General features: G+C 37.5%; 1 protein-coding gene across 1 annotated transcript; it reads left to right on the top strand.

The window, feature by feature from the left end:
• Positions 1-4: 4 nt before the first annotated feature.
• On the top strand, positions 5-27,553 carry TEX11 (testis expressed 11). The gene is made up of 29 exons (XM_031504836.2): positions 5-60; positions 154-341; positions 2,317-2,401; positions 3,584-3,663; positions 4,239-4,319; positions 4,402-4,518; positions 5,444-5,524; positions 7,739-7,824; positions 9,850-9,907; positions 10,677-10,772; positions 12,207-12,288; positions 13,948-14,026; positions 14,700-14,851; positions 15,578-15,663; positions 16,553-16,690; positions 16,980-17,082; positions 18,130-18,254; positions 18,981-19,066; positions 19,196-19,249; positions 19,694-19,734; positions 20,329-20,415; positions 21,472-21,542; positions 22,096-22,212; positions 23,033-23,105; positions 23,464-23,613; positions 24,634-24,742; positions 25,645-25,765; positions 26,130-26,294; positions 27,340-27,553. Exons 1-29 carry the CDS (start codon positions 30-32, stop codon positions 27,409-27,411), a joined length of 2,814 nt encoding a protein of 937 aa, XP_031360696.2. The 5' UTR covers positions 5-29; the 3' UTR covers positions 27,412-27,553.
• The last annotated feature ends 349 nt before the right edge of the window (positions 27,554-27,902 follow it).

Genomic DNA, 27,902 nt, shown 5'->3' on the forward strand with positions numbered 1-27,902 from the left:
GCGGGGCGCAGCGCTCCCGCTGAGGGGCCATGGCGGGGCCGCGGGCGGCGGCCGCGGAAGGTGCTGTGGGCCCTGGGCTCTCCCCGATAAGCGCCGCCCCTGGCGGCTGACGTTGGGCTGCGTGTCATGCCCCGCTGTCCTCCTGTCTTACAGCGCTGGTGCAGGAGCTGCTGAGGGAAGAGGCGCCGTCCCGCATTGCTGCCCTCGCGGAGGAGCTGTTCCAGGCGGCGGAGAGCATCTCTGAAGGGGATGGGAAGGTGGCGGAGGGAGAGTCCCCCGCTCCCAGCCCGTCTGAAGAAACGGGGCGTGCATGTGCTTCGCACCCCACAGCCCTGGCCCAGGTTGGTGCTGCAGCTCCCTAAACACCAGCTGCTGCTGCTGCTTCCCATCCTTGGCGGTGAGGCTAAAAGTGTAACACTACTGAAACGTAAAGAAAAGAGTTCACTTCTTCGTCATTTGCCCCAATAGCGTAAAAGTCCAAAATAAAGTGGGAAATGTTATTTTTAAAAGTCAATGTGAAATGATCTTGAATGTAAAAATATGTGTGTCAGTAACTCTGCTCTCATGAGACCCCACCTGGATACTGTGTTCAGGTCTGGGGTCACCAGCATCAGAAGGATGTGGACCTGCTGGAGGAAGTCATGAAGGTGACTGAAGGGCTGGAGCACCTCTCCTGGGAAAGGCAGATCGAGTTCAGCCAGAAGAGAAGGCTCTGGGGAGAACTTACAGCACCTTTAGTGCCTAAAGGGGTTCCAAGAGAGCTGGAGGAGGACTTTGGCCAAGGGCTTGAAGTAATAGGAAAAGGGGAAATGGCTTTACATTGAAAGTAGGTTGACTTAGATTAGATATTAGTAATATACTGTGAGGGTGGGGAGGCCCTGGCAACAGGTTGCCCAGAGCAGCTGTGGCTGCCCCATCCCTGGAAGTGTCCAAGGCTAGGTTGGACAGGGCTTGGAGCAACCTGGTCTGGTGAAAGGTATTGGAACTGGCTTGTCTTTAAGGTCACTTCCAACCCATCCATTCTATGATAATAATGGGAAAAAATACTGGTTACTTGTGCTGTTAAGGTATATATTATTTCAAACTACTAGTAGTATCTAGTTGTAATTTCAAGGAAAAATGGAAGCAGAGAGCACTGATGCATTAAGCATTTGGTACTGGATCAGAGGAGAGGCCCTTCTCACCTTGTCTGTGGATTCCCATAGTGACAGCAGATAACCCAAGGAAGAAGAAAACAAGCAAGCATGTAATTTTAACTGCCTGGTAAACAATATTCCAGTACACAATATTATATTTGAGGTACTAATTTTCAGTCCTTGCTAAAGTTTATCAGATGGTTGTTCATAATGTTTGCTTTTTCCTTCTGTTTATTTCTCCTAGAGGAGTACTTAGAAAGAAGTAAACATTACTTTTAAAACTCTTTTTTCAAAGAGAAATCTGGTAATATATGAATCTGAAATAAGGAAGAAGACCAGCTGAGATATAGTCCAGCTTCTTCCTCTAAAATTATATTTTCAAGAGACATTTAATAAGTAGCAATTATCAGCTAAGGAACACTGGTTTTGGAAGTCCTAAATTTGCAACAAGGAGCAAAATAAGTTAGCAGGTGTAGCAGAAAGTGTCAATAGTACAGTTTGTAAAGAAATACAAGAGCATAAAAGTGCTATCCTTAAGTTCTTCCTGAGTCAATTGGGGTAAATTATTTTTGAAGAAAGGAGAAATCATTCATTTGTAATCTGGCCACTTCAATAAGAGGGGCTATGAACTCTCTCCTAGATAGGCAAGATCTCTCATGAAAAGTAGAATAAAGTGATGGAAAATGCAGCCCCTCAGGTGGGTTGCTAAAGCAGATTATTGCTTTTATGTAGTGTTGTATCTTTTGAACAAGAGTATATACTCAGTAACCTTTGTTCTTTGTTTGCTAATATCCAAAGTTTCCCAGTGTAGGTATTTAAAGTAATTAAGCTACTTAGTGTTCTTTTTGATGTGCAAAAGAGGTGAAGCCTTACTACAGGTCGTTCTCAAATGTGATAAGAATTCTTAGAGTTCTTTTCCAACCCCTTCAGATTTTAGGTGAAGAAATGCTGCATCCATTCAGCATGCCTGTTTTCAGGTCACTGTCCAGCATGTCCTGTGGGATCCTGTGACAGTTTTATGGAAAGCTCACACCTTTCACTCTGGTGTAAACGGAAGTTGACAAACACTTGGAGAGGCCATTCCTGTGAAACACATGAAAGATGCTTATTTTTCAGTAGTAAATTTCAATTGGATCCATATCCGGGACAAAATTTAATTGAGTGGAATTCTCCCCTTCAGGTTGAAGAGAGTGCAGTCAGCTTGTGGAACTGGACTGTGACCAAACACACAGCTGCTGTTATCAGTGATGAGCAAAGAGCCAAACGTATGTATGTTCTGTACCTTCCTAAAGGTGTTCTATGTGCTGTAGCATGGAAACTAAACACTCTCTGCTGCCAGGCACATAAGTAGTGCTGTAGATTTGTTTGAGCCTTTGTAGACATGGTCTAGAAAGACAAAAATGTACTGGTGGGCTTGTATAAACAGTTCAAGAAGAAGCATCCTAATGCAATACTTATCTTCTTGTGACACAGAATCAGTGTAGGCATTTTTATCACTCTCCTTTCCATGCCAGAGCACCAGTAAGGAGGTGATGAGACCAAAGGAAGCTGTAATTTGCCTTCTGAGACTGTGGTTCAAATCTAAAAATGTATGGAAATAACACAGATAAATTTTAGACCGTTGGTCACTTAATTTATATCAAGTGAGATAGTTACATTAAAAAAACAATCTCATCCACGTTTACATACAGAAACATTCTAAGTCCTCTTTTTATTGACCTGCTTTAGCCAGGTGCACAGCTGGTAGGTTCTCTTGGGCCAGGGGCAGGGCTGGGGGAAAGCAGAAATGAGCTTTTGGGATTTTGCCTTAGTGTGTTCTTTCTGTGGTTTTGTGGGATTGCAGTGTCAAGCCTACATTCTTGTCCTGAGGGATTATAGTCAAAATGATGTATAATCTGCATCATATGAATTATACCAGGTAAAGGGAAAAGGGTAAGTTGACACAAAGTAGAGCACGATGTTCTCAGATCATTGCTGAAGGGCCACGGAGAGGCTGTTTAAAGTACATTAAATAGTGTCTTTTCCATCCCTGATGTCTAAGGAAGGCCTGAAAATATTTTTGCTTTTTACTTTGAAACTGTAAAGATTATTAAACTTAATTTCCTTATTTTGCTGAAGGCTATTTTGAGGCTTTCAAGAATTGTTACTGTAAGCACCTGCAGTGTAATTAAATATTTGAATACCATGTATTTAACTTAAACTCTCTCCAAATTATTTAGTAGGTATTTTAATAAGAATATTTTTTTTTTCTTACTGTCTGGAAAGCAATTTTAAACATCTTGGCTAAAATTCAGATTGCTTTGACTCTTGAAGTTTCAGATTTTTCTGTCTTGTGATTTAAAATGCCAGATAGTCTTTCAGATATGGCAGGGCTTGACTTTCTGTAAAAAAAAAATGAAGAAATAGAGAAAAGGCAACTTTTGAATGCCTGCACTGTTTCCTTGCAGTGCGGTTTGTTGCCTGCAGACTGATTTGCCTTTGTGAAGGCAGCGATCCTCCGGAGGGAACTATTAGAAGACAGATTTTGGTAAGACTAATTATGGGTGAGTAATGAAATATAGTTGATCCCCCAGGGAAGTCTTCAAATCTTATTACCTTTGCTTTGGAATGGGAGTGGAATATACATCTAGATCTGGAAAGATAGTTGGTGTTTTGGCAGGAATATTGCTGACTCTCTTCTCATCACTTAAGGAAAGATGATCCCATTTTTTCCCTTTTAAGAAAACAAAGTACATGCTGAAGTGGGACCTATATCTTATCTGTATCTTACAGGGTAAGATATAGGTCCCACTATAATGGCTCTTGCTGAGCCATTGGAGCTAGGAATGTCTGGACAGTGTGGTTAGCATCACATCTTCTCATAGTGAAAAATATGATATTAGCAGGAAATAAACTTATTTCAGTATCTTATAATATTGTCTAGCAGGCCACTGTAAGGCTTATGCTGTATCTGAGTGTTCATTCAGAAGTGAGAGTTGCTGGTCAGAAATTGCAGAGATGAAATACCTTTGTCCTGTATGTGTGACAACGAGATGAAATCTTACATTGCCTTTCTTGAAAGTGACTGCTTTTTCACAAAAGACTTACCATTTCATCCTTCAGATGTCTATGAAAACTGGGAAAGGATGGATAGATATTGGAAAAGCTGGTCTTGCAGATGGATTTCTAGAAAATGCCATGAGTGTAAGTTCTTTCCCAGTTTTGATTTCTTACATAGACCCATATTTGTAAGTTCCATGGGTGATGTCTGCATTTTGTTTTCCAGAGTATAGAAAAGCTGTATGCGAAGTTACGGAAAGGGAGTGATGGTGAAGCAGATATTCAAGTGCAAGCTGATGTGGAGAAAAGCATTTTCAAAGTACTCTCTTACCAAGCTGAATCAGTATGTGTTCTCAGTTTTCCTTATAAGTCACTAGAGGTATAGAGGGAAATCTGACTCGGTTATTAGATGCCTGAATGCTTGGCATTGAGGACTTGCTGAGGGATAGATTTCCTGCACTTAGATATAAGATAGCAGATTTCATGTTTGCATTCAGTATTGCAAAATCATTTAATGATTTTTAATTTTCCACATTTATCACAGTTATTCTTGCAGTTGTGTTTATATCTTCTAGTTCAGATTTGTTGCTTTATGATTTGGCTATCATGGCTGTTTATAAAATAAACAAGTGCCTGTATGAATCATAAATGGGTCAGTTCCAACAGTGTCCTGTGCTTGACTGGAGAACAAGGCAAATAACTGTAATTTAAAGTATATAATTTAGGAATTGTAAGTTTTGAGGGGAATTGTTTTTCCTTCTGAAGTGTCTGAGAATACTCTCAGTCCTACAGAGTATTACAGACCAGGAGTGCAAATACAAAGAATGTAGTTTCCTGCGTTTGTTGGTCATACCACTGACCTCGTTATCTAGAAGGGAAGTGCTATCTCCAAAATTCTCAGGAGCTACCCTAAACAGGACAAGGCATTGACCCATATTTTTAATTTGATCATGGAATCATAAAAGAGAAGAGATATAAATTTTGCTGAGTTCTTGTATCATCTTAACATGTGAATGATCTTGTCCCATGTCTCTGGCCTTTGCACACTACCTGAGGACTGCAGTGATTTTCTGGATCTCTTTATCATCTGGAAATATGGAAAAATAGACAGAATTATTATAGCACTGTAAGGACAGATACCTAATCCCAAACCTAGCTTTACTGCATGTGGAAAACCCAAGTCCTATTTTAAAGAATGAGGTTTTTAGTGAATTTTAAAGACCAGTTGCACACTAACAGTTTGTTGGCATGCTCTGCTGCTTTCTCAGGCAGTTGCTCAAGGGGACTTTCAGAGAGCGGTGATGTGCGTGCAGCGCTGCAAAGATATGTTGATGAAATTGCCAAAAGAAGTAAGTGAAATCTTCCCTTCTTTATAATTTCAAACTTTGAGAACCTACTTCCCTCTCTATATGTTAAAGGATGACATATGCCTTATAAAATTCTGAAAAAGTACTCTGAACTGAAGATCTCTTCTGCAATTGGTTGCCTCTTTGAGATTTTGTTGCTAAAAATTTTGTGTGGAAACAGCAGAGTTTTTTTCAGAGTGCATTTTTTTATTGCTTCTCTTAGATTAAAATTTGAAATAGAATAATAAACTCTTTCCTAAACAATGAGAAGACAAATCAGCAAGCAAGGCAGAAAGATTTCTAAATTGAATATACTACCTACTCTCTGCAGAACCAGCTGCATTTTACATCTTGATCCTGTATATTGCATCTTGTACCCATGTGAACATTTGTCTGGGGACAGATGGGACAAGAGAAGAGCTGAATGACAAAGTTATTGATGTGCAAGACTATCAGTACCATCAGTACTAATCTTCATCTTCATGAAACTGTAGAGCTATGAATGGAGGCTTCCCATTGCACTAAATTGTGGTTTTTGTAGTTCCTGTCTCACAGAGAAAACAAACTACCATATGCAGATTAGTTTTTTGTTTGCAAAGATAAAAGTCTATTATAGTTATATCAGAATAAACTTCCTGACATTTATTTTCATTTGTTTATGTGTTTTCCCAGTATTTAAGAAACAATTTGTTCCTGTCTCTCTGGTACAGATAATAAAATTCAAAGGGGCAGATGCAAATTCTTAAAGAAAAATATGGGAAATATGTTTGGAGTTTGTGTTTTTTACCAATTAAACTCCAACTGATTTTACATTGCTTTTTGTCATCTGCAGGCCATGTTCAAGTGCATCTGAGTGATTAAGTTGCAGGGGTCTAGCTTTGATTTGAATCATAAGAGCAGAACTTCTTACTGTTGAAAATGTTCACTGGGATCTTTGCACTCCTGTTCCTCATTTAATTCTAAATTAATTTCATTTTTTCTGCTTGAACTCATTCATTTAATAATACTAAACTTGTGATAAAAACTCTTCACAAACCAGGAGCACTGATGCAGACAAAGTAAAGGTTTCTGATCATGAGAGAGTGATACAATTTACTTCTGATTTAAAAAGTGGTATTTAAAAAATGAGGAAAATTGAAAGAGCTAGTGATTTCTGAGTGAATCTAAATCTTTTGGACTGCTGGGTAACTCTCAATCCTAAACTCTTTCATGCTCCCATTGTACCAGAGAGTCCCTGGAGAGTATCACAGGGAGATTATTGTGTTGTGTAGTACCAGAGATCAGTTGGAGAGGATTGTGATCCTCAATAGTCTATGAACCAATGCGCACTACAGGAAACTTTCTCTCCTGGAAAGAAAACATTCACAAATGAACCTGTGAAAAATAAGATTTCACATCTAAGAATGATCTCTTTTGTGTTTGTGCATATACATACTCTGTGCTTTTGCCTCTGGATTGCAGAAAAAAAAAAAAAAAAAACCCCAAAAAACAATTGAAGCAAGATGTTGTCCTACCCTTCTCATTTTTGTCTGAGAATTTGAAATCTGCAGTCCTTTGCAAAAAGCATCATTTATGTTTGGGAAAAAAAAAGATACTGCAGAGGCAAGATGGATGTAAATATTGGCAGCCTGCTAGCATATAAAATGACTTTTTGTCTCTTCTTTGGATGACATATGACAGCTGCAAATAATTTCAAAGAAAAGGCAAGTTGTTATGAACAGATGTTGTCAGGGTGACTGATAAAGCTCTGAATAACCAAGCATTCAAAAGTGGTTTTCTTCTAAAACTTGTCATCCTTTTTTAACCCTAAAGAGAAATGCTGGGAAGAAGCCTACCATGAAACATGTAAAGTCCTTGTCACTTAATTATGTAAAACCTTTTTTGTTATTAAAAAAAAAAAAAGATAATATAGTATTACAGTTGTTCCTCTCAAATTTTAATTTTTATTGTTTAATTTACACAGTTCTAGTGCTTTCAATGTGATTTATTGAAGAACTCTGTGTTCCTTGTGTGTTTAAAAAATCCTGCCTTTTCACTTTCCCACCCAATTAATGATTCCATTTAGTCATCTTCAGCATCCCCTTGCAAAAGGCCAGAAGTAGTAACAGTGGTGATATTTTGGAAGTAAAATTAACTTTGAAGAACCTGAGACCGGAGTGCCATAGATGTAATGATGTTTTACAAGAACATTATAGAAACAGGAGTCTTTTATTCCAGACCTGTTACCTGTCAATCCTCTGTTACAATTTTGGAGTGGAAACCTATGAATGGAAGAAGTATGAACAGAGCTCCTTCTGGCTCAGGTAATGTGCAAAAGTCAAATAAACAAACCCCTACTTCTGAGATGTAAAAACGTTGTGTGTGAAGGAGAGGGGGGAGCAAGGGAAGGTAGAGGCCTCATTAAATATGAGAGAATACAAGATTTTAGCTGAACCGAATTATATGAGCAGATACTTTGTCGTGGTTGTACACTATTGCCTAAAATCTATGTCTGTTTTCCCACATGGATTTTCATGTCATTAGAATTAAAATCAATTTCCAGTGGTTCTTGCCAATTCTCTCCCTAGCATTTCTTCCAAAGGGATTAGTTTTCTGAAGAGTCCTTGACTGATGAAAGACACAAACATCAAGGTTGAAAAGGAAGAGGTAGAGGTGGTTTGGGTAGGATCCAAATAATTATTGTGGGATCCAAATAACTATTGTGGTATTACTAAGGGTGAGGCTATCAGGAAGAGCATCCTTATGCCATGGTCACAGGCTCCCTACAGAAAATTTGTGTTTATGTCTTCTTCTTTTAAATAGTTAGAAGAAAATGGAGGGCAACAGATCAAATTCAAAATCATTATGGTTGTATATGTTGTCAAAGAGGATTTGTAGAAATTCTCAGACTTATTTACAGCTGGTGCTTTGGAGATTATTTTATATTTTATTCTTGTGGACAATTAAATACCAAGTCCTGATGGCAAAATTTGAGAAGGAAATAAAGCTTTGCACATTGCAAATAATAATCTGTAGAAAGATTGTGGCTCCATCTAGTGGTTTAATATTTCCCTGGTCTGAGAATATCTTATATTAGAAAACAAGCGCCCAGTTACTGTTTTTCTTTCTAACAGTTTTTCATTCACAGCATTTATAATCAAATCTGGTTTTATGGAATTATCACTGTGTTTTCTCCTGGGTGGTTCTTTGTTCTGCCATTTAACTTTTAGAAGAAAAATGTGGGGAAGCACGAGTTACAGGTTCTGTCTTTGCTGTTGATGAGCTGTGGTCTGGAGACAAGTCATGTATAGATTTTATATATTGCCATATTATATGTCAGGTGAGAATGGAAACACTTGGTTCTTCAAAATCTCAGTGGTTAAAATTGATAAAACCTACTGAAATGTTTGAATAGAAGATGTTACAGAATGTGCTGCAACGGGTTGAAGAAAGTGATTTGTTGGAACTCAAAATGTCTCTCAGACGTTTTTAGAGGTTCCAGGCCTTGGTCAGAAGCATTCTAGACGCTGACAGGCAGCTGGAAACAGCTGTGATTTTGAGTTTGAGCCATGGAATGAGTTACCAACTTTGGAGGTAGAACAAACAGTCACAAAGGGTTAGATAGTATAGTAAAAGTAGTTACAAAACAGAGGGGAAATTTTTTTAGTATTGTACAGGGGGGGTTTTACTTTATACGTAGGGGTCAGAAGTTCTAAGATGGAGGAAAGTGGGTTGATCCTGTTCTTCCTCCTTCTTCTTCCTTGCCTCCATGTTCTTAGTGATGTTAGCACTCACAGATTAGTTTAGAGTAAAAAAGCACTTTGTAATATAAGTAGTAGATATTGAGAGAAAATTATAAACATGTAATACGTAATATATAATATAAAAAATAACAGCAGCCCTGGGCGGGGAGAGAAAAGAAGAAAACAGCAGACAGAGAGGATGTCAAAGTGTATATGTGCCTCTGCCCGGGCCGCTGACCAAGCAGCCGCAGCCCGAGAAGACAATCTTTTAGATAGCTTACAATAAACTGCCTTAAAACCAAACAGCAAGAGCCTGTGCAGTTTTTCTTTAGAAGCACAGGTTGAAAGAGAAATTTCACCACCACATGGGACCCCAGAACAAGCCTGGGGTTCCCACAGTGACTGAGTACAGTTTTTAATGTAAGGATAGAAAGAACCCACAATTTTCTGTTCTCTAGTAAAAGTGACTACTGAGATTAGTTTGTGTGATTTTTGTAGTTTTTAACTGCTTAGGAAGTGGGAAAGAATAGGAATTTTGCACATATCAGAAGACTGAAATTATCTCTGTCATCCTGTTTAATTTTAACTATCATTTGTCATTGATAGCCAGAGTTATGACATTGGGAAGATGGACATGAAATATTCTGTTGGCAAAGAAATGCAGGTAAGAAATAGAGAAATTTCTATTTACAAATAGGAGAGTTTTGTTAAACTTACTCCAGTGTATTATCTGCCTTTTTTGTGCCAAACTGCCCAGTGATGTCTTGGTCTCCTTCTTAGCAATTCTCTATGAAGTTTGGCAGAATTTCAAGTACAGTTATGAGCAGCAGTCACTGATGAGCGCCATTAAATCACACTTGATTCTACTATTTCACAGAAATCAAAGTATGGAAAGTAAGGCTGAAGTAGATCCTGAAAGGCCATCTCTTCTTCCATTCATCTTCTCTTTCAATACATTGTCAGTTGAGCTGTGTCATTTGTGATAGATGTTTCTCTGTCACATTCAGAAGTCAGTTTATTTTTTTACTTCCACCTGTGAATATGAAGATTTTAATTTCTTTCTCTTTATGTAAATAATTTATATATTTTAAGTCCATCATCATGTAGGTCTTTGTCCTACTTTTTTGTTTGTTTTGTTCTGTGAAGCATGTACCTCCTGTTATTCCAATTTCTTCTTTCATTCTTTTTTTCCCCCAGTTATCTGATTTTCCTTGCAACCCTTCTGTTTTTCTCTGAATTCTAGTTGATTCGTTTCCTGTGTGTACTGCATTGCTTCAAGACTGGATATGTTTCAGATGTGAGAAATCACTTTGTATATCTGATACCAGGCAAGGATTTTTTTGCCTCAGAGAGCTTTTATTTTTCATGACCTTAGAATTTAAGTCTTTTGTATTCATATGTATGTTCATATGTGGGTATTTTTTCATTTCCAGGCTAAAGTGCTGCGACTGTTAGCCACGACCTACTTTGAGTGGGATTGCAGTCTGTACCTGGACAAGGCTTTGAAAGCTATAAGCTTGGCAAACCAGGTAGTAATTTTTGCTCTATTTAAAGATTGCAATAGATGAAAACTCAAGCATTTATTGACATGATAATATGGACCACATTAGTCACTGGTGTGTTATCCTTGACAACAGATTGAGGTGTGTTTACTTTATGTTTCCATGCTCCTATGGATATTTTGGTGTTTCCAGTTGTTTTTTGTAGAGAAATACTTTTTTGCATGTAGAAGTAGAGCTGTCCTCCTGCCTCCTCTGTGTTAGTAGTAAAGTCCTTTGATGATGGTGTGACTAAAATTTCTCAGATGTGTGAGCTGATACAAGCAGGCGGCTGGGAGAACCACAAACCCACAGCTAAAGCACAAAGAGTAAAATTATTTCCGTTGCGTCATTATCTGGGGGATCCCCAAAGCAACACCCAGACACAGGCATGCAAGCAGACCTGAAAAATGAGGTGTATAAACATACCAGCTACCTTGAAGGAGTTAATATATCTCTAAGCAGCTATTACAGTGAGGTCTCTTAATCCTTTACAAATTCTGTTTCCCATAGAGACTTGAATTAATTTTGTGCTTCTATCTATTCATGTCAGCGTGGAGTAAATGAAATCTGAAAATTTCCTATTTGTCTTTGGTTGATCATTTGAAAAATTTCATTTTCATTTTTGTACAAAACAAGTTTTAAGTATGAAATTTTGTTTTAAATGGAAGCTGAAATTCAGTTTCTGCCTGATGCCTGAATTTACAGACTGATCATAACGCGTATGCTCATGAGATCAGGATAAAAGGCAGTGTATTTTAGTAATGTAAATAATGTGCTACTACAGTATCTAGGCCTTTTGTCCTCTTCTATTATTTGCTTTTGCAAAGTTTTTTGAAGCAGTATGTATTTTTATCATGATTTTTGATAATGCACATTTTGATATTGTGTGAGGGTATGGAAAACCAGAAAAAAAGTTGATTCTAGAACCTGAAATATGCACTGTTTTAGTGAGAGCTTTAGTATACAGTCCTCATTATTTCCACTTGCTCCCACTGTTGTTGACCCCTGAATTTCTTCTTTCAATAAGCTACTTTGAATCTGCTCATATTAATTCTAGATTAATCCAGTTTATTCACACATAGAAAAGCAAGAAATGTTTCTATCATTCAGTAATGTTTAGCTTCTATTTAAAAGTATCAAAAATGGGCCACAGCAAACTGAGAATTTTACATCTTTTGCTTTTGTTATCCTTGGTCTTTTGACAGCGTAAGAATAAATAATAAAGATGCACATTGCATTTAGGAAGAAATTTACTGCATAAGTTGCCTACCATTTGCCTCAGTCATTAAAATGGTACTGAAGATTTCAGTGGAGAGTATGTGATTCCTTAATATTTATTTGTATTATGAATGTGCTGTGCTCTCACAGGATCTCTGTTCTACAAAGAGCTGTCCAAATAATGTGTTATTTTCCATTGTGCAGGAGAATTTGCATCCAGCAGGGTTTTTTTTGAAAGTTAAAATTCTTCTTAAAAGTGGAGCATCAGATGAAGATATCAGCTCAGGTATTACAGCTCTCCCTAGGTTTTATATTACTCCATATCCAAGGAGACTGCATGTGTCATACACAGAAAACCAATTTTTTGTTTTTGGCAGAATCTGAATTAGCTAAATATCCTTTTGGTTTTGAACTGAGACATAGTCCTCAGTGTTCACAGAGGAGGTATCCAGATGATAATTTAAATAGTCTTGCTGCAAATAGGGAAGGGAGAACACTCTGAAGGCTGTTAGAATGAAGAGAGTGAAAATATAGCAATGTAAAGCTACAGTTTGTTTAGACTTATGCATAAGTTTATGCAGAAGCACAAAAGAATGGATGGTGAAGCATTGCTGTTCTCTGGGTGGGATTTTGCAGATTTTTCCAAGACACATCATGTGCTCATCAGTGTGTTGTTATAAACCTGTATTACAAGAGTTTATTTAAGTCAAATAAACACTTTTCTCCTTATTCCTCACATTTATCACTTGAACAGAACTGATTCTGATATGAAATGAAAGGATAAGAAGGTTTTTGGGGAGACTTTAATATAGAAAGGATAATTAATGTGTCAGAGAAATTAATTTTCATAAATAATGAAATCTTAAGGAAAAGAGGCTTTGTATGTTTCAAGGTTGGAAATTATCAGATATGTAATGAATAATCTGAGAAATGTAGGATGTGATGAGGAATTCCTTGCAGAGAGCTGCGGGGTTTGAATGCTGCCAGTCTAGCAGAAATGGTAACTCCACATTCCTCCTTGGGGCTTTCAGCCAGATTTCAAGTAGCCAGTCATTTAAACCTTACACTTTCAAATAAACATACAGCAGCTGACTTGTGTTCTTCAGTTTGAATTGTGAAGCCATAGAGTTGCCTATCAGAACATACTTGGCTATTGTTTAGAGGTACTAAGCCTCCAGTCAGTTTTTCAAGCAAGTTTATTAATGAGTGGCTGTCTCTTTTCTTGTATGGCTGGCAGAAATGTGTGTGCTGTCTTTTGAGTGAAGATTCCTGCTAAATTTTTGGCATTTCACTAAAATCTTGTGTTGCACATTTGCATCAGCTGCCTTCAAATGCTTATTTTAACAACTGTTCTGGTCATGTCCTTGAGTATTCCTTCTCGGATCTCATCTAAGCTACGAATGTATCTATTTTGTTGTTAACCATTCAGCACAGAGTAACAGTTTCAAAACTTTATCTGAGTTGAGTGGTGTAAAACTGATACCTGCTTATCAGTGCCAGTCAATCCAACAGCTGATCTCAGGGCATTATGCTGAAGTAGTTCCCATTGCAATATGCTACCACACACAGCCTGATCACTAACCTCAGTGTTAGGTTGTTCCTGCTGGATAAGGATGAGACATTTTGATAAAAGGCAGCTTGAGGCAAAAAAAAAAAAAAATTCTACTAAAGTTTATGCTGTTCCTGTTTAAAGAGACAAAGGACTGGAATTCCAGGGCTATCAGTCTGTCACTTTTCTATAGTTTGCATTAACTGTACAGTGAAAGGAAAGTCAAAGCACAATAGGTATTATTCTTCAGTTTGTTGTAGATCTGTTGTGGGGTTGCTGGTTTTTTTTTCAGTTCTGTTTCTGTCTTTCAAAGAAGGTGTAAGAGATAAGTGGTAAATTGAGCAATTAGGTGTCTAAGTCGATTACATAATCTCAAGTGCTTTGTGTTCTGTCTAGCTGTTGCAGAATTCACACACCTTGAGATGTCTTTAGACTTCTGTTTGAATACAGCCAAACTGCTGCTGGAGCATGGAAGGTATGAAAGAATCTCTAAGTGGGCTAAACGCAATGTTTGGAGGTTTTGCATGTTTATAACCAAAGAACATCTATTATACAATGACGCTTTATTTCAAATCAAAGCTCATGGAGGTAAGATGAAAGGTTTTGAGAAGGAGCCTGTCTTCTATAGCAAGGATATACTGATTATGGCAGCAACAGAACAGGGTATGAAATAAGTGTAGTGGCAATTTGCAGTGCTGTAGACTTACCTTGGAATGATTAAGATTCATTATGTAGTTTTATTATATGTCTGAAATCATCAGACTGACTTTTTTTTCTAACCAACCATCAGAATGACTTTGCATCCTAGAACCATCTTTGGGAAAAACACTAGAAGGATAACAGTTACTGCAAAATAAATTGAGGCACAGATTTTTACCCTGTTAAGTGCTCCATCATGATTATGTATGTATATGCTTGTATCTTGATGCAAATGAGAAGAATAAACTCTTGTGAGTACAGTGGAAGAAGCATGTGATAAGAGGAAGCTGCCATTGAATAGATGAACTGTAACAAATTCATACCTTGATTCATTCTGTTGATGTGATTGAATGACAAACATGCTGTATGGTGTGAATATGTTAATCTCTAGAATGGAAAATTAACAGCTCTTCTGGTGTAGCCTCTTAAAAATGCATCTCTGTGAATAGGGAATCACTTGGGTTTGATTTTCTGAAATCTGTTCCTGAGCGATTTGAATCTTCACCTGACCTTGGAAAAATTACCCTGTTCCACATCGAGTTCCTGTTGCAGAATAAGAGGGAGCTGCTCGCGAAGCAAAAGATTGAAGAAGTTATTGTAGGTCGGTATCCATCTTTTACTGCTTTTTTCTGAAAGCTGGATGTAGTTGGCTAAAGTCTTGCATTCTAATTTTCACTTTTTTTTTTGCTTGTTCTAATTTTTCTTTCTCTGTGTCTGTTTTCCGTTATGTTTCTTTTACTTGGCAACTCTCAACTTCCATATTGAAAGACAGTCATGATCAAGTTTAGGCTTAAATTCATTTGCTGGAGCAATTCCTCCTTCTTAGTGTAGACCATGTGTGAATGATACATGTGCAATTAGAAACAGTAACCAGGAGTTCTATTTAATATTAATACTTTGTCCATCCAGCCCAATTTATTTTTGTTTGTCAGTGTAAGGCAGGTTGCATGTCCTTGTTGGAGCTGGATAATAGTTTATTTCTCAGGTCTGTTGCACCTGTAGCACTGTAGTACTTTTTGACTGTCAGATTTGCTGTAAAACAAATCCTATTTTGTGTTGCATCTAGCTAGGAGCAAGAGCTACATTTACATTCTTCAAGCATTAAAATATTTTTCTCTTGCCCACAGGGTTTTTTTGGGTTTTGCTTGGTGGATTTGTTGGTTTGGGGTTTATTTTTTTTTCATGAACAGGGGATGGAACACTGGCTCCTAGCTGAGACTATTGCTGTGTCCCTGTTTTTTGTTGCAGGTTGTAGAATAGTTCTTAGATCCTTCTCAGTGTGCTTTGTAAAGTTCTTGTAAAGTGATGATTTGCAGTATCTTTTCAGGTCATTATACTGGGAAACAGCTGTTGCCTGAAGCCTTGAATCAGCTGCACATCATCTTGTGGGACAGAGCTGCCAAACATTATGAGGTTTGGGACCAAATAGTAGTGTTCTTATTTATATCAGTGAAATGAAATTATTTTTCTGACCTCTTTGATATGTCTATTTTTGGTTAGAGTGTAAACTGTTACTAAGAGCCTTGTTCCAGCTGGCAGTAGTTTTATTTTCATCCATCTGGGTGCTGTTTTCAATTATAAAATCAAGTTTCAGGTAGCCTCATCTTAAGGTTTGTGCATGGGAACAGTTAATGTGAGACTTCCTGCTCCAACTGGTTCCTATATGGCTATGGAGCCTGAAGGGATTCATCCAAGAGTAGTCAAAGAACTGGCTGGTGTCATTGTGGGGCTTCTCAATGATTTTTGAATGGTCTTGGGAACTTGGAGAGGTCCCAGTTGGCTGAAAGCTGCCAAGTTATCTCAGTTTTCAAGAAGGGCAAGAAGGACAACCCTGGAAACTACAGGCCTGTCAGTCTCACTTCAGTGCCTGGTAAAAAATCATGGAGTTACTGCAAAGCACCTGAAGGACAATGCAGTCATTGGTCACAGCCAGCACTAGCAGGCGGAAGTCCTGCTGGTCAAGCTTGATTTCCTTTTAGGACAAGGTCATTCACCTTGTTGATCAGCTGAAGCCAGTTGATGTCATCCCTTTGGATTTCAGTAAAGCTTTGCATACTGTCTCTCACAGTGTCTAGGCAAATTAAAGGGCTGGGCTTTCACCAACTGTATGAAGTCTAACATGGGAAAGTGGTGGATTCTGCACCTGGGACAACCTGGACGATGCACTAGAATGTACTTGACTATCTAAATCTTTCATTGCTGTGACCTTTTTAAAAAAATTAGAAAGACATAGGCAGTTTTATCACCCTAATATGGCAATGTGGTTTTGGGTTTGGTTTTATTTTGTTTTTATATTTTCTAGGAGAAAAGCTATTCTGAAGCCCTTCACTGGTACAATTATTCTGTCAGCTTCTATACACCTGGGCAAATAGATCAGAACTTGGCTAAGCTGCAGAGGAACATGGCTTCTTGCTATCTTCATCTGAAACAAGTTGACAAGGTGTATTTAATACATATGTAGACATACTTATATCTTTATTTGCATTGCTTTTATTTTTGAGGAATGCTGGCTCTTTAATTTCTGGTCAGCCCTTGGTGCTGTTTTCTGGTCTCATCACTTTTATTTCAAGGGCAGATGTTGCCCTGTCAAACATCTTGAGTTATTCCATAGATGTCATCAATGTAGCCATTAACATTTTGTGTATCTTTTTATTTCTTTTCTATTGTAAATTATATACTAATTTCAAGGTAATGTTGTACTGATTTCCTTTAATCTCTTCTGTGAATAGGCTAAAGAGGCAGTTAAACAAGCAGAAAGGTGTGATCCAAACAGCATCTTTACTAAATTCAGTGTCTATAAGATTGCAATGTTGGAGAACAATACTGAAAAAGGTACAACCTGAAAGTTAAAGGGTCCACTACAAGGAGAAATGCCAAATATATTAAAAAATACTAAGCAGCTTTGGGCTGTTCATCTTGAGAAAGACACAATAGAGGGTAGATAGAAGAAGAGTTCCTAAAGTCATTGAAAATGTCAGGTTGTAGATTTAAGTTGTAAAAGTGGGATCTTTTTTTTTAGCACACAATACGTAAGAGGCAGAGTCCATTGCTATATTTGTTTTTGTTTGGATGGAGCCTCTGTCTAGAGAAGATAATCCTCCCATGGGCAGAAGCAGTAGTATTATCCCAGGGTGAGAATCATTCTGTACTTTTTAGTGTGCATATACAATATGAAACTTAAGGGAACCATTATTGCTGCTCTTAACTTCTCTGGACAGATGGAGCCTGAAGTTACCAAGAAATACATGAATTATTGAGATGACTTACAGAATGTTGTATCTCTGTAGCCTCTTTCTCCTTTATAATGAGTTCTAATGTTTCATATTTTAATGAGGATCTTAGCTCAAGTAATGAAAATGGAGAAATACAGTCTATAGTTAGAATACAGAGTAATGTGCAGAGCTTATTTTCCAATGAGTTCTCTGCCATTTAATTATTTTCTATACAACTTTTATTGACAGCATAATTTGTTCACATAATATAGAGTGGGAAACACAGCACAGTGTGAACATAAAAGCAGTGGTGCCCTTAGCATAAGCCAAGATGTGGGAGTTTGGAATGATGCCCAGACAATGTATTAGAGAAAGTCTTCTGTCTTTGGTAACAAACAGTTACTTAGCTGAACAAAATTAAGAATGTAAGATGAGTATCATTTGTATGGCATCTTTGTTTCCTTAGATTAGTAACTTGAAAGCTTTTTGTGCCTCCCTAGGGGGAAATGCCGATTTGTGGAGAAGTGCTGGTATGCTCAGGTTTTCTTGTCTTGGGTTTTCATTTAAAAAAAAAAAAATAGCCTTTTATAAACCATTAAAACAGTAGAACTTTCTACCTTCCAATGGCTTCTATAAAAATGTTGGTTTTTCCCTCTGTCTCTTTCAGCTATGGAGGCAGTTATAGAAATGGGGAAGCTAGCAGAAAAGCTGTCACAACATGAAGACAAGCTGAGAGTGGATAAAAATACAGGCAGCAACCTCTTGAGTTTAGCTGCCCAAATTGCTTTAGAGGTAGAGCAGATAATGTTGTCTTTGCTTTATTGATATAATAGGATATAAGTATAAGCTCTTCAGCCTGGCCTAAATTTAATATTTCCCTGTATTTACTGGATTTCTTAGTATTTCATGCTTCCACAACAAAGGTCTCACTCAAATGTGTTGTGTAATGCAAGGTAGAAATTATTTTCATGTAAAATTTTGACATAAAAAGAAAGAATTCTGAGTTAAAAATGTTGGCATCTGGATATTATATTGTGTATGTCTGTAAAATTCTCTTTAACAAAATGTAGCATCTTCTTCTGCCTCTGGGATTTGATCTTTGATGAGGGAGGGGGAAACTGTAAAAACACACATCAATCTATGATGAAAGTTCTTTGTCTCTCCTGTTTGCCTCTTGGTTGGTGGCCTGAGTGCTCGCTGAACTGGCTGATTGCATTTCAGGCTATCAGGGCCTTGTTCCCAGTCCTGTGAGGCGTGAAAGCCTTACCAACCTGTTCTAGTCCTGCTCTTGCCACAGACTCATTGTGCAGGGAATCATATGATCTCTCCTTAGAGCTTTCTCTGCACTCTCAGGCAATTCTGTGCATAGTCCTTTGTTCATTTTCCTGCTACAGGGCTACACAGACTTGGAATATGTGGTTGCTTTGGGGTTTGTTTTTGCTGTTGTCTTGGTTTGGGTATTTTTTGTGGTAACTGAGGTAGTGCAGTATATACAAAACGTGTTTTAATTCTTTTCAGAATGACCAACAAATTGTGGCTATCAAAGCTTTGGAGTATTTGTCTGAACATTTACAAGACTGCCAACAATTATTTGCATCCTTAAAGTAAGAATTCAATATACCTACAAGGAGAAGCATAAGGAAGAAAAGTGGGATCCTTTCAGGAGAATTAGGGCAAAGTACACCATTGAAAAAAACATCTTGTTTCTTCATTGGTTGTTTTTCTCAATTTAGATGTTTGGTCCGTCTGATCTTATCAAAAGTCATGGCAGAAAATGCAGAGAAAAGGTGGGTCTGTTTCAAAAACCATTTTCTTATGGTGGATATGTTCAAATTGTGTAATGTTTTCTTTCTGGGCATTTTTTCTTGCAGAGTAATCAAGATACTATTTTTTATGTTGGTAAAAGTCCACCCAGATGACTTCCTAACTTGACCTAATGACATCACATAGGAACCTATTTTCAACTCGTCTAAACTTTTCTTTTAAAATTTGCTCTTTACTTTCTTCTTTAATTAATGTATATGCCTGTCAGGTATTTTTAATGGAGATTGTGAGCTAAGCAATCTCTGTAACTTTGACAATAGTGAGATATCTTTCCAAAGTTAGGAGAGATGAGTGGATCTATCCATAATTGGAAAAGTATATTCCAACATAAATAATATGTTCTGGTTTTCTTCTGTTGCAAAAAAAATGAATCTATTTCCTAAAATTGATTTTTTTCTCCATTCTAGAGATGGAGATATCAACTCAATACTGACTTACTTGAACTTGGGTATGTTTTTGTTTTGTTTGTGTTTTCTGGAGTTCTTCCATATGTGAACATTTTATTATATGATTAGATCCATACCAATGAAGTATTTAGATTCCTTATTTCAGTCCAGGCTCTCAATTTCCTAGTGAAATCAATGAAAACTAAAGCTGGAGAGTCAATACTATTGTGAAGTTGTATCTCAGTGGCATAAGTTTTGCTATCAAAAACTTGCAGTACTGATGAAAGTAGAAGAGCTTTAAGAGCAGAATTAAATCAATAAAAGGTTCCTAGAAGAAAGGCCTCAAACTGGTAATTAAATACAAGTCCCCTCCTTGTGAAATTAAGTAAAACTGCTCTGCATTGGACTTCAGTGTCAGTAAACTTAGAAGATCAGTACTTGTTGGCATCTTTTCTAAAATGTTTTTTGTGGCACCTTTTGCTGTGTTCTATAGGACTTTCTGAAGAATATTAGATTTAAGTTGTGAAAATAAGTCTTCATCAGAAATTACACAGGCATTTTGGAAATCTCTGTTTTGTAGTGTAAGGATTAGACTTGGAAATGTTTTTATTCTGCACCAAAAGTGGTACTTTTGTATTGAATTATGTTTTCTGCAGCTCACAAGAAACTTGCTGAGTCTTTCACAGAAGAAAAATTTACAGGGGACATGAGGATCCTTGAAGCTCACTGGTTTAGAAAAGTTGGTAGGTTGCTCTCAGAATCTAAACTGAATCTCCTGTCTTTATTGGTCCTTAATTTGCCTTGAACTACAGACTGTAAAATCCAAACAACAAATATCACAGATAAAGTGGTTTCTAGTGGGAAATGCAGCTCTCATGGGGCTGCCCTAATCTTTATGCATAGTGCTGTCTCTGGATACTCATTTTGCAGTCTCTGTTACAGTTTTGGTAAAGGATTACATTTGCTGACTATAAATAGAAATATAAACATACAGTGACAAGTTGAACCATTTTTCAGATTCTTGCTTCTGTCAGAGCACACAGGTGAGAAAACAGTTGCAATCAGTATCAGAAGACATCTGCTTTTGCACACATCCTCACAGTGTAACTGTACTCCAATAAAGAGTAGCAAGGGAGGGGGAGAAGCAGCAGATGCTTGTTACAGTGACATGAGCATCAATGGAATCATGACCTTTCGAAGGCAACATCTCACTCACAAGATAAAAAATTCAGAGACTACAAAGACATGTCCTATAGAATAAAATAATGTGAAAGTTGCTGTAGAATCTAATTATTTAATTTGGTCAAGCTCTCATACATAAATAATTTGATTGCCTTTAGATGCTCATTCATTTCTTATTCAGAATTGTGTGCTTAATTGCTACATACTTGACCTTGCTGGGGTAATATGAGGAATGGTTCAAGATGTTGTGGGTTTTTTTCCTTTTGCTTTTTTATTTGTCTTGAGAATACTGTACAACACTTCCCCTCATATGCTGGCTTTGTTAACTAATATAAGAAAAAGCTTTTCCCAGTGCATACTTTTGTTGGCAGGGTGTATGCTAGAATTGGTTCTTGGTTGTGGTGAAATTATCAAGGCAAAATTTGAAAGCATGAATTAGCTATTTTAAACAAATCACTAGTAACAGTATTTCTTGCTGTTGTTAAATGAGCTGTTGATGACATATTGGTTCAGAAATAGAATTGTAGGACCTGAACTGCTTATTGCTAGAGATTAGATGGGCACACATGTAGCAGTGCAGATTCTTATTCTAGTCTCTACTTTTATGTCTTTGTTAGCTTGGAACTTAGCTGTGCAGTTCAAGGACAGCCCTGAAAAGATGAGGGATTTTTTTGTGCTGTCTTTCAAGGTATTTACTCTTGCTAATTGTGTTTCTAACTGGGGAATATTTTAATCTGTCTAGTTCTTCTAGAAGTCACATCCATGGTTTGGGTATCTCTGTGGAGACATGCTTGTGTGCTCTGAAAACTGAGCATTTTTGTCACAAGGAGATTGACTTGTAATATCAAATGTGCATTATTGTCATACTTTACATTCTGTTTCTTAGGAATGTAATAAACTTAAGATTTCAATGAGAAGTTTCTAAATAAATGGATTCTGATGTTTGTAAACTGTATCATTAATACAAACATGTTAAATACTTGAGTCCTAATCTTTGTGGACTTCTACCAACACTGTCAGCTTTGTATGTGGTTGTAGAGAGGGGACTCCAACTCTGCTTTACACTTTATATTTAAGTAATCCTTTTGTAAAATTGTACAAGTAAAATTACAACATGAATATGTAGTACTCGTGACTGATTCCTGCAAGTGTCATAGAGGAGGGTCAGCAATTATCTGTTCCCAAGAAAATTGCTCTTTATGGGTAAAATTCTCATTACCTTTTCCTGTTTTTGGTGTTAGTTGTCCCAGTTTTGTCCCTCTGACAAAGCTGTTCTAATTGCTCAGAAGACATGCCTGTTAATGGCAGCTGCAGTTGATCTGGAAATGGGGAGACAACAAGTAACACCTTCAGAACAGGTAGGGCAAAGCCTGTTAACTATTTCTGAGTGTACCAGTATAGCATTTTTTCCTTCTGATTTTGAAGTCCTAGTTTTTTCATTCAGAATGGGATATTGAGAATGTAAGCAAGGGAATATTTCATAGTTAGAATTGATGCACCTTTCTAGTCAATTGTAACAGTTGAATTTCTGTAAATTAGTTCAGTGTCTTTGAATGGGTTTGTAGCGATAAAGGGTCATGGCAGTAACTTATGAGAGGAATTTCAATCTACAATATATATATTGTAAGAGTCTGCTGTTGTTTGTGGGTTGGTCAGAAAGACAATTACTGCTGCTGCTGAAAGTAGTTGCCACTGTGGTTGTGATAAAACTCACTTTTTTTTTTATGTATACGTCTTTTTGTGGGTGGGAGGAAGAGGGCATTGTGCTTACTGTGGTTAGAAGATAAAGGAAGATGCAGACGTGAAGGAAGTATAGAAGTCTGGTATAAAGTGATTGTAGACAATTCTGTGGAGGGCAATGCACAGCAATTCTGTTGTGGTATTTAGTGGTTTGTCAGTCTCAATAGCACCATTTTATGCTTGGGAGCTAAAACAGTTATGTCCCATAGGAACATGGACAGTTCTTTCTGGGCTAATGAAATGTTCAGTGAGAAGTGGCTTTGTCTGAGATGTGGAGGTCTTGGAAAAAGAGAAAAAAAACCTCAAAACTCCAGTAACTGGTAGAGGTGATTTACTAACTAGGCTGGTTCTTAATTTATTTTATAGCTAGTTCTGACATAATTATTTGTTTTGCTTTTAAAACAATGAAAAAATAACTTACTTAATTTTGTAAAATAGACGGAGCTTTTTAGTCAGGCCCTTCAACATCTTCAGACATGCAAGGAGATATGGAAGGTGCTGAAATTAACAGGTAAGCTACAAAGTGTGTGTTTTCAGCACATGTAACTCTTAGTCACAATATTAATGGAAAATACGGAGCATGTGGAATTGTTGTCTTAGATGGAAGTTATTGGAGTAGATAGATGACAATATGACAAAAGCTGAGGTGTTAAGTGGCTGTTAGCCTAGCAGCTGCATGGTTTACTTTTTGTGGTAGGATATTGGTAGAAAAAATCCATTAGATATTCACTGAATGGCAAATTCCACTTGCTGTACTGTTAAGTCCGAGTGCCTTTCTTGCCTGTTGGAAGCAAAAATTATCTTATATTACACAGTGTGGCTTTGAGAAAATACATCATTACATGCAGTCAATCCTGTCTCTTTCATAGGAGATTTTGCTAAAGACCCAACAGACACATTGTTGCTGCTTTATGAATTTGAAGCAAGATCCAAACTTAATGATCCAACACTTCACAATCTTATGGAGTCAGTTTGGGAGCAACCACAAATAGAGATCAAGACACTTGAAATCATTGCATGTAAGAACTTTTATAGATCTTCAAGTCTGAAAAAATAGCTTTTATTCCTCTTTCCTGTTATTTTGAGGTGACCAGGATATTGTACAACATACAGAAAATGGGTCTAATCATATATATTTTGTCCTGAAGCAAAGATGCTTAGGATCTCAGCAATGTTAGGAGAGCTGTGTTTTGAAATTACAAATGACATGGTTGATGAACCAGAAAGTTGTGATATCTTTCTATTTCTAGACCCTGAGACACTCATACAGCTGTGAGCCTGGAAGGGGTTTTCAGATGAACTTTTACATGCTCCAAACTGGCAAAGGCCTGAGAATGACCCTTACTGATTCATGCCCCAGTACAGAAGTTTTGGGCTTTGGACTCTGGATAGATACTTTAAGTATATTTAAGTTGAAACTCAACATTATCTTAATGGCTTAAAGATTTATAGTCAATTTGTAAATAGCACTTCTCTACACCGTGCCATACTTTCATCACAAAGTCCTAGTCATGAAAACATGCTTGAAAATTTAGAGCAGGATCCAAGAAAAATGAGGAGCATTTAGAACTACCATGGCAAATCTTTGGAGGGTGTCCTGTTGGATTGTATAAACACCTTCTGTCCTCCCTGCCCTGAGGGAGAACACTCCAGCACCTGGAGACACCATTCTGAATTCCTGCTCCTGCATAAGGTTTCTGTGTGGATTTTTGTGTTCAAGGAGACAAACAAAACTCTCTAGACAGTGCCCCCCACCAGATTTTTTTTTTTTTTTTTAAATTACTGCACTGGAAGTAAACAGCAGAGAATTATGAAACTTTCTGTGTTTCTGCCTTGTTGTCCTCATTGGTGATGTGCTTAGTAAGAAAGAGGGAGAGATGCTGTAGCTTGTGACCAGCCCATTAAGCAGATTATTTCTTTTCAGTTGTTTTTCACAAGGGATATGGTTACATGCTGTAGTTTATTTTAATGACCTAAGAGATTGAAGTTGACTTCAGTAATTTATCTTTTATTCTTCTCTGTTTTCTTTTACTTTGAAGCACTGGCAATGGAATCTCCAGCTCGGTATCCTGTACTGTGTAAGAAAGCTCTCAAGAGTGCACTGAACCTCCACAGAAAGCAGGCTGTCATTGATGCTGTGAAATTTAGGTTAGTGTTATCACAAAGCTTTGCCATGAGCCTGTGACTGGAAATGCTGACAGTGAATAAAGCCTGCAATTTGAAAAAAAGTAGATTGTCCTTTATATGCAAGGTTCCACTTCTTGCTGGCCAACCAATGTAACTCTGAAGGATGACTGCCTAACAGATGTTTTAGCTGCAGTTTGTTTACTTGGCATATTTTCTGGCACAGTCCTGTTTCTAATAAATTAATCTATTGAGGAAGGAAAATGAAAATTGGATCCAGAAGATGTCTCTGGTTATTTCTTGTGAGGATGGTGTTAATTTAAAATGTTACTCTGCTGAGTATTTCAAAGACAAGAAAAATTAAGGGTTGAGAGGAAAGCTCTGAGCTGTAAGGCAGTGATGCCACATAGTACATATGTGATTTATTTGGTATATCTGTGTGTTACTTATCCTTTCCAAGTTCCTTGAAATAAGCACATGGCAAAGGAAACTCTTGATACTGCCTTTCTCACCCCACACTGAGAAAGACAGAGCTGTTTTCAGAACCCTCTGTTTGTTACTGATTTTCTGAGGATGCTGCCTACGTAGCTCTTGTTGGTGAAGTTAGAAAAGGTACTTTTTTCTTGCTGTCATGTGTAGCACCCTAGGAAATACTGTGATTTTCTTTCTGTGTTACTGTAGTGACCAGCAATAAAAATAGTGTCAAGAGCAATTAGTACTTAATTATTTTTTTATAGATTGTATGAATAAGATATGGTAGTATGAAAATGCATGTTTCTGCTACAAGAATAGGAGTGTAGTAAGCACCAAGGTAGACATGTCTGACAATCACAGACACATAACTCAGTGTCCTCCTAATACTAAGAACTAACTGTTTGTGCACATGGCAATTAATGTTTCCTCTCTTGCTCTATTCTAATCCTCAGCAAATGCTTACACAGTTTGATTAACATTTCTTTGCCAACTGGACTGACAGACTTGGATACCTGTGTGCTGCAGGAGGTGTGGCACTACTTTGAAGATGGTCTGAGTGTAGTCAGCAGCACAGTAAGTTGATCAGGAAACCAAGAGACTGGGAGATGATCCTGAGCATGTTTGAAAAAATTCTTATTAGACTGAGAATAATTGGTAAAATGAACATTACATAGTGTTATATGTGGAGCTGCTAAGACTTCTTCAGTAAAAGATACACTGAAATTACTTCAAAAGAAAGGTCTTTTGGAAATTCAGGACTGTATTACAAATTTCCTTGGATTTTGTAAGGGCTTTTTCTATCTTTGCTTAGGAGGAAAGAATCCCACTGTTTTCTTACTCTAAAATTAAATTCTAACACACTCTTGACTTGTCAGTTTTGAAGTGAAAAACTTGTCAGTTTTTCTGATGAGGTGCTGTTGCATGTTTGCTACTTCAGGATGCTTACCCAGAGATGGAGATCCTTTGGCTGATGACAAGAGCCTGGAATACAGGAATATTTCAGTATACTGTTGGTAAATACAAGGAAGCTGAGCAGTGGTGTGGATTGGGAATGCATTTTCTTAATCACTTAGGATCTCTGAAGAAGAGCTATGAAGGCCATGTAAGTGTGCACAGGGGGATTTGAAGATATGGGATTGGCTGTGTGGCCTGAATTTGAGATGTGGATCTGGGGGAAGAAACCACTGATGATCTTTAGAGTTTCAGGAGAATCATGGTATCTAAATATTTTGGGGGACCCTGGTGCTAAAAGGTTTTTTCAAAGTGAGGTCAGAAAAGTTTTGATAGACAATAGAGAGAATAACATAGCATTCTTTTACTGGAACGATGATGTAAATGGGTGAATAGAAATAAACTGACTGTTTGTGGCCATGGTAGAACCTTGTACCTTTGCCTGCTTTAACTAAAGTCAAGGTGCTGTACCAGTTCACTTAAATCAGCTCTTACATACTTTCAAGCTTGGTTTCTAGTATAATCTCATAAGTAGGGTTTAAAATGGTGTGAAGAAAATCACTAAAGCTCATCTCCTCAGGTGTAGCTTAGCCACTTCCTAAGGGAAGAAATTTCTCCTGAGGGAGAAATTTCCAGGCTAGCACATTTGTAGGTGACACTTTGCAATGACACTTTTTCTTACTCTGTCACAAGTAAGCTTCTTTCTACAGCTTTTGGCTCCTGTCTAGATTGCAACCCAATGCAGCCTGGCTGGTGTCACCATTCATTCTCTGGTGTACAAGCTGAGCAATCAAGAGGTTGGCTCTAAATCTTACACCATTTTAAATACATCAGTTAGGGCAGTAAGAGCTGACAATCAGAAGTCTTCCCCACCCTCAACATCAATTCCCAACATCTGTGATTTGGTGAATAGGTTTATGTACTGATATAAGACTCACATATAAACTATGATTTATGACTGTAAATTAAATCACTTTCGTTAGGTTGCACTGATCTTTTTTTTTTTTTTTTTTCCCTAAACCATTGTATTTAACCTGTGCCAAAAATCTTTACATCAGTTTGAAATTTTAGGTTTAGAAGCTGGTGGTAGTCTCCCACCTATTCTCTTAGTTCTATTCTGTGTTAAATGATACACTTAGTTAAATGGTACATTTTTATCCATTCTTGTTGACAACTGTGGTGTTCATATTCTCCAGATGGTTGGCCTTTATAGTGAGGTTCTGGACAAGCTGGACAGAGCAAAAGGATTTATTCCAAGTGAAGAATAATGACAGCCACAACTACAAAGCAGTCTCTCTGGGAAACTTTCTGCTGAATGAGAGGCCATTAGCTCTGTGAAGGCACAGGGCCATGGGAGCAGTGGGAAAGAGACTAGGATCTCCTTCTTGTTGGCAAAGAAGTTGTGTACTTTTTAGGAAGTGTTTATTCAAGAAATGTAATTGTTTTCCTTTAGGGGATAATTTTCATTCTTTGGAGCTACTTAATGGTTAGAAATAAATATTTAACTTTTATATGAGATGTCTCTGCTATTGTGTAACAGGTTGGTTTAAATATCTGGTTTTAGTAGCAAATGGCAATGAACATGATAAAAGTTTTTAAAAACTATTCCATCTCCTCTGGTTGTCATAGCTGCTTTGCTACATAAATATTTATCAGATTGTTTAGTTTCCAGTCCATTTCAGTGGAAACAAGAATTCAGAGCTGTTTGCTGGTTTCACTGTCCCATGGAATAGGAAAACCAGCACTGCTGAGCTCAGGG

The sequence above is a fragment of the Lonchura striata genome, chromosome 14, assembly GCF_046129695.1.
Source record: "Lonchura striata isolate bLonStr1 chromosome 14, bLonStr1.mat, whole genome shotgun sequence".
NCBI classification, from domain to species: domain Eukaryota; kingdom Metazoa; phylum Chordata; class Aves; order Passeriformes; family Estrildidae; genus Lonchura; species Lonchura striata.

What these genes read in the sequence shown, in the direction of transcription:
- TEX11 (XM_031504836.2), top strand. Translation starts at nt 30, where the DNA reads ATGGCGGGGCCGCGGGCGGCGGCCGCGGAAG. An exon ending in CTGCTGCTGGAGCATGGAAG is followed by an intron (nt 14,027 to 14,699) that starts GTATGAAAGAAT and finishes CTCTGTGAATAG; the next exon opens with GGAATCACTTGGGTTTGATT. An exon ending in GAGCTGCCAAACATTATGAG is followed by an intron (nt 15,664 to 16,552) that starts GTTTGGGACCAA and finishes TATATTTTCTAG; the next exon opens with GAGAAAAGCTATTCTGAAGC.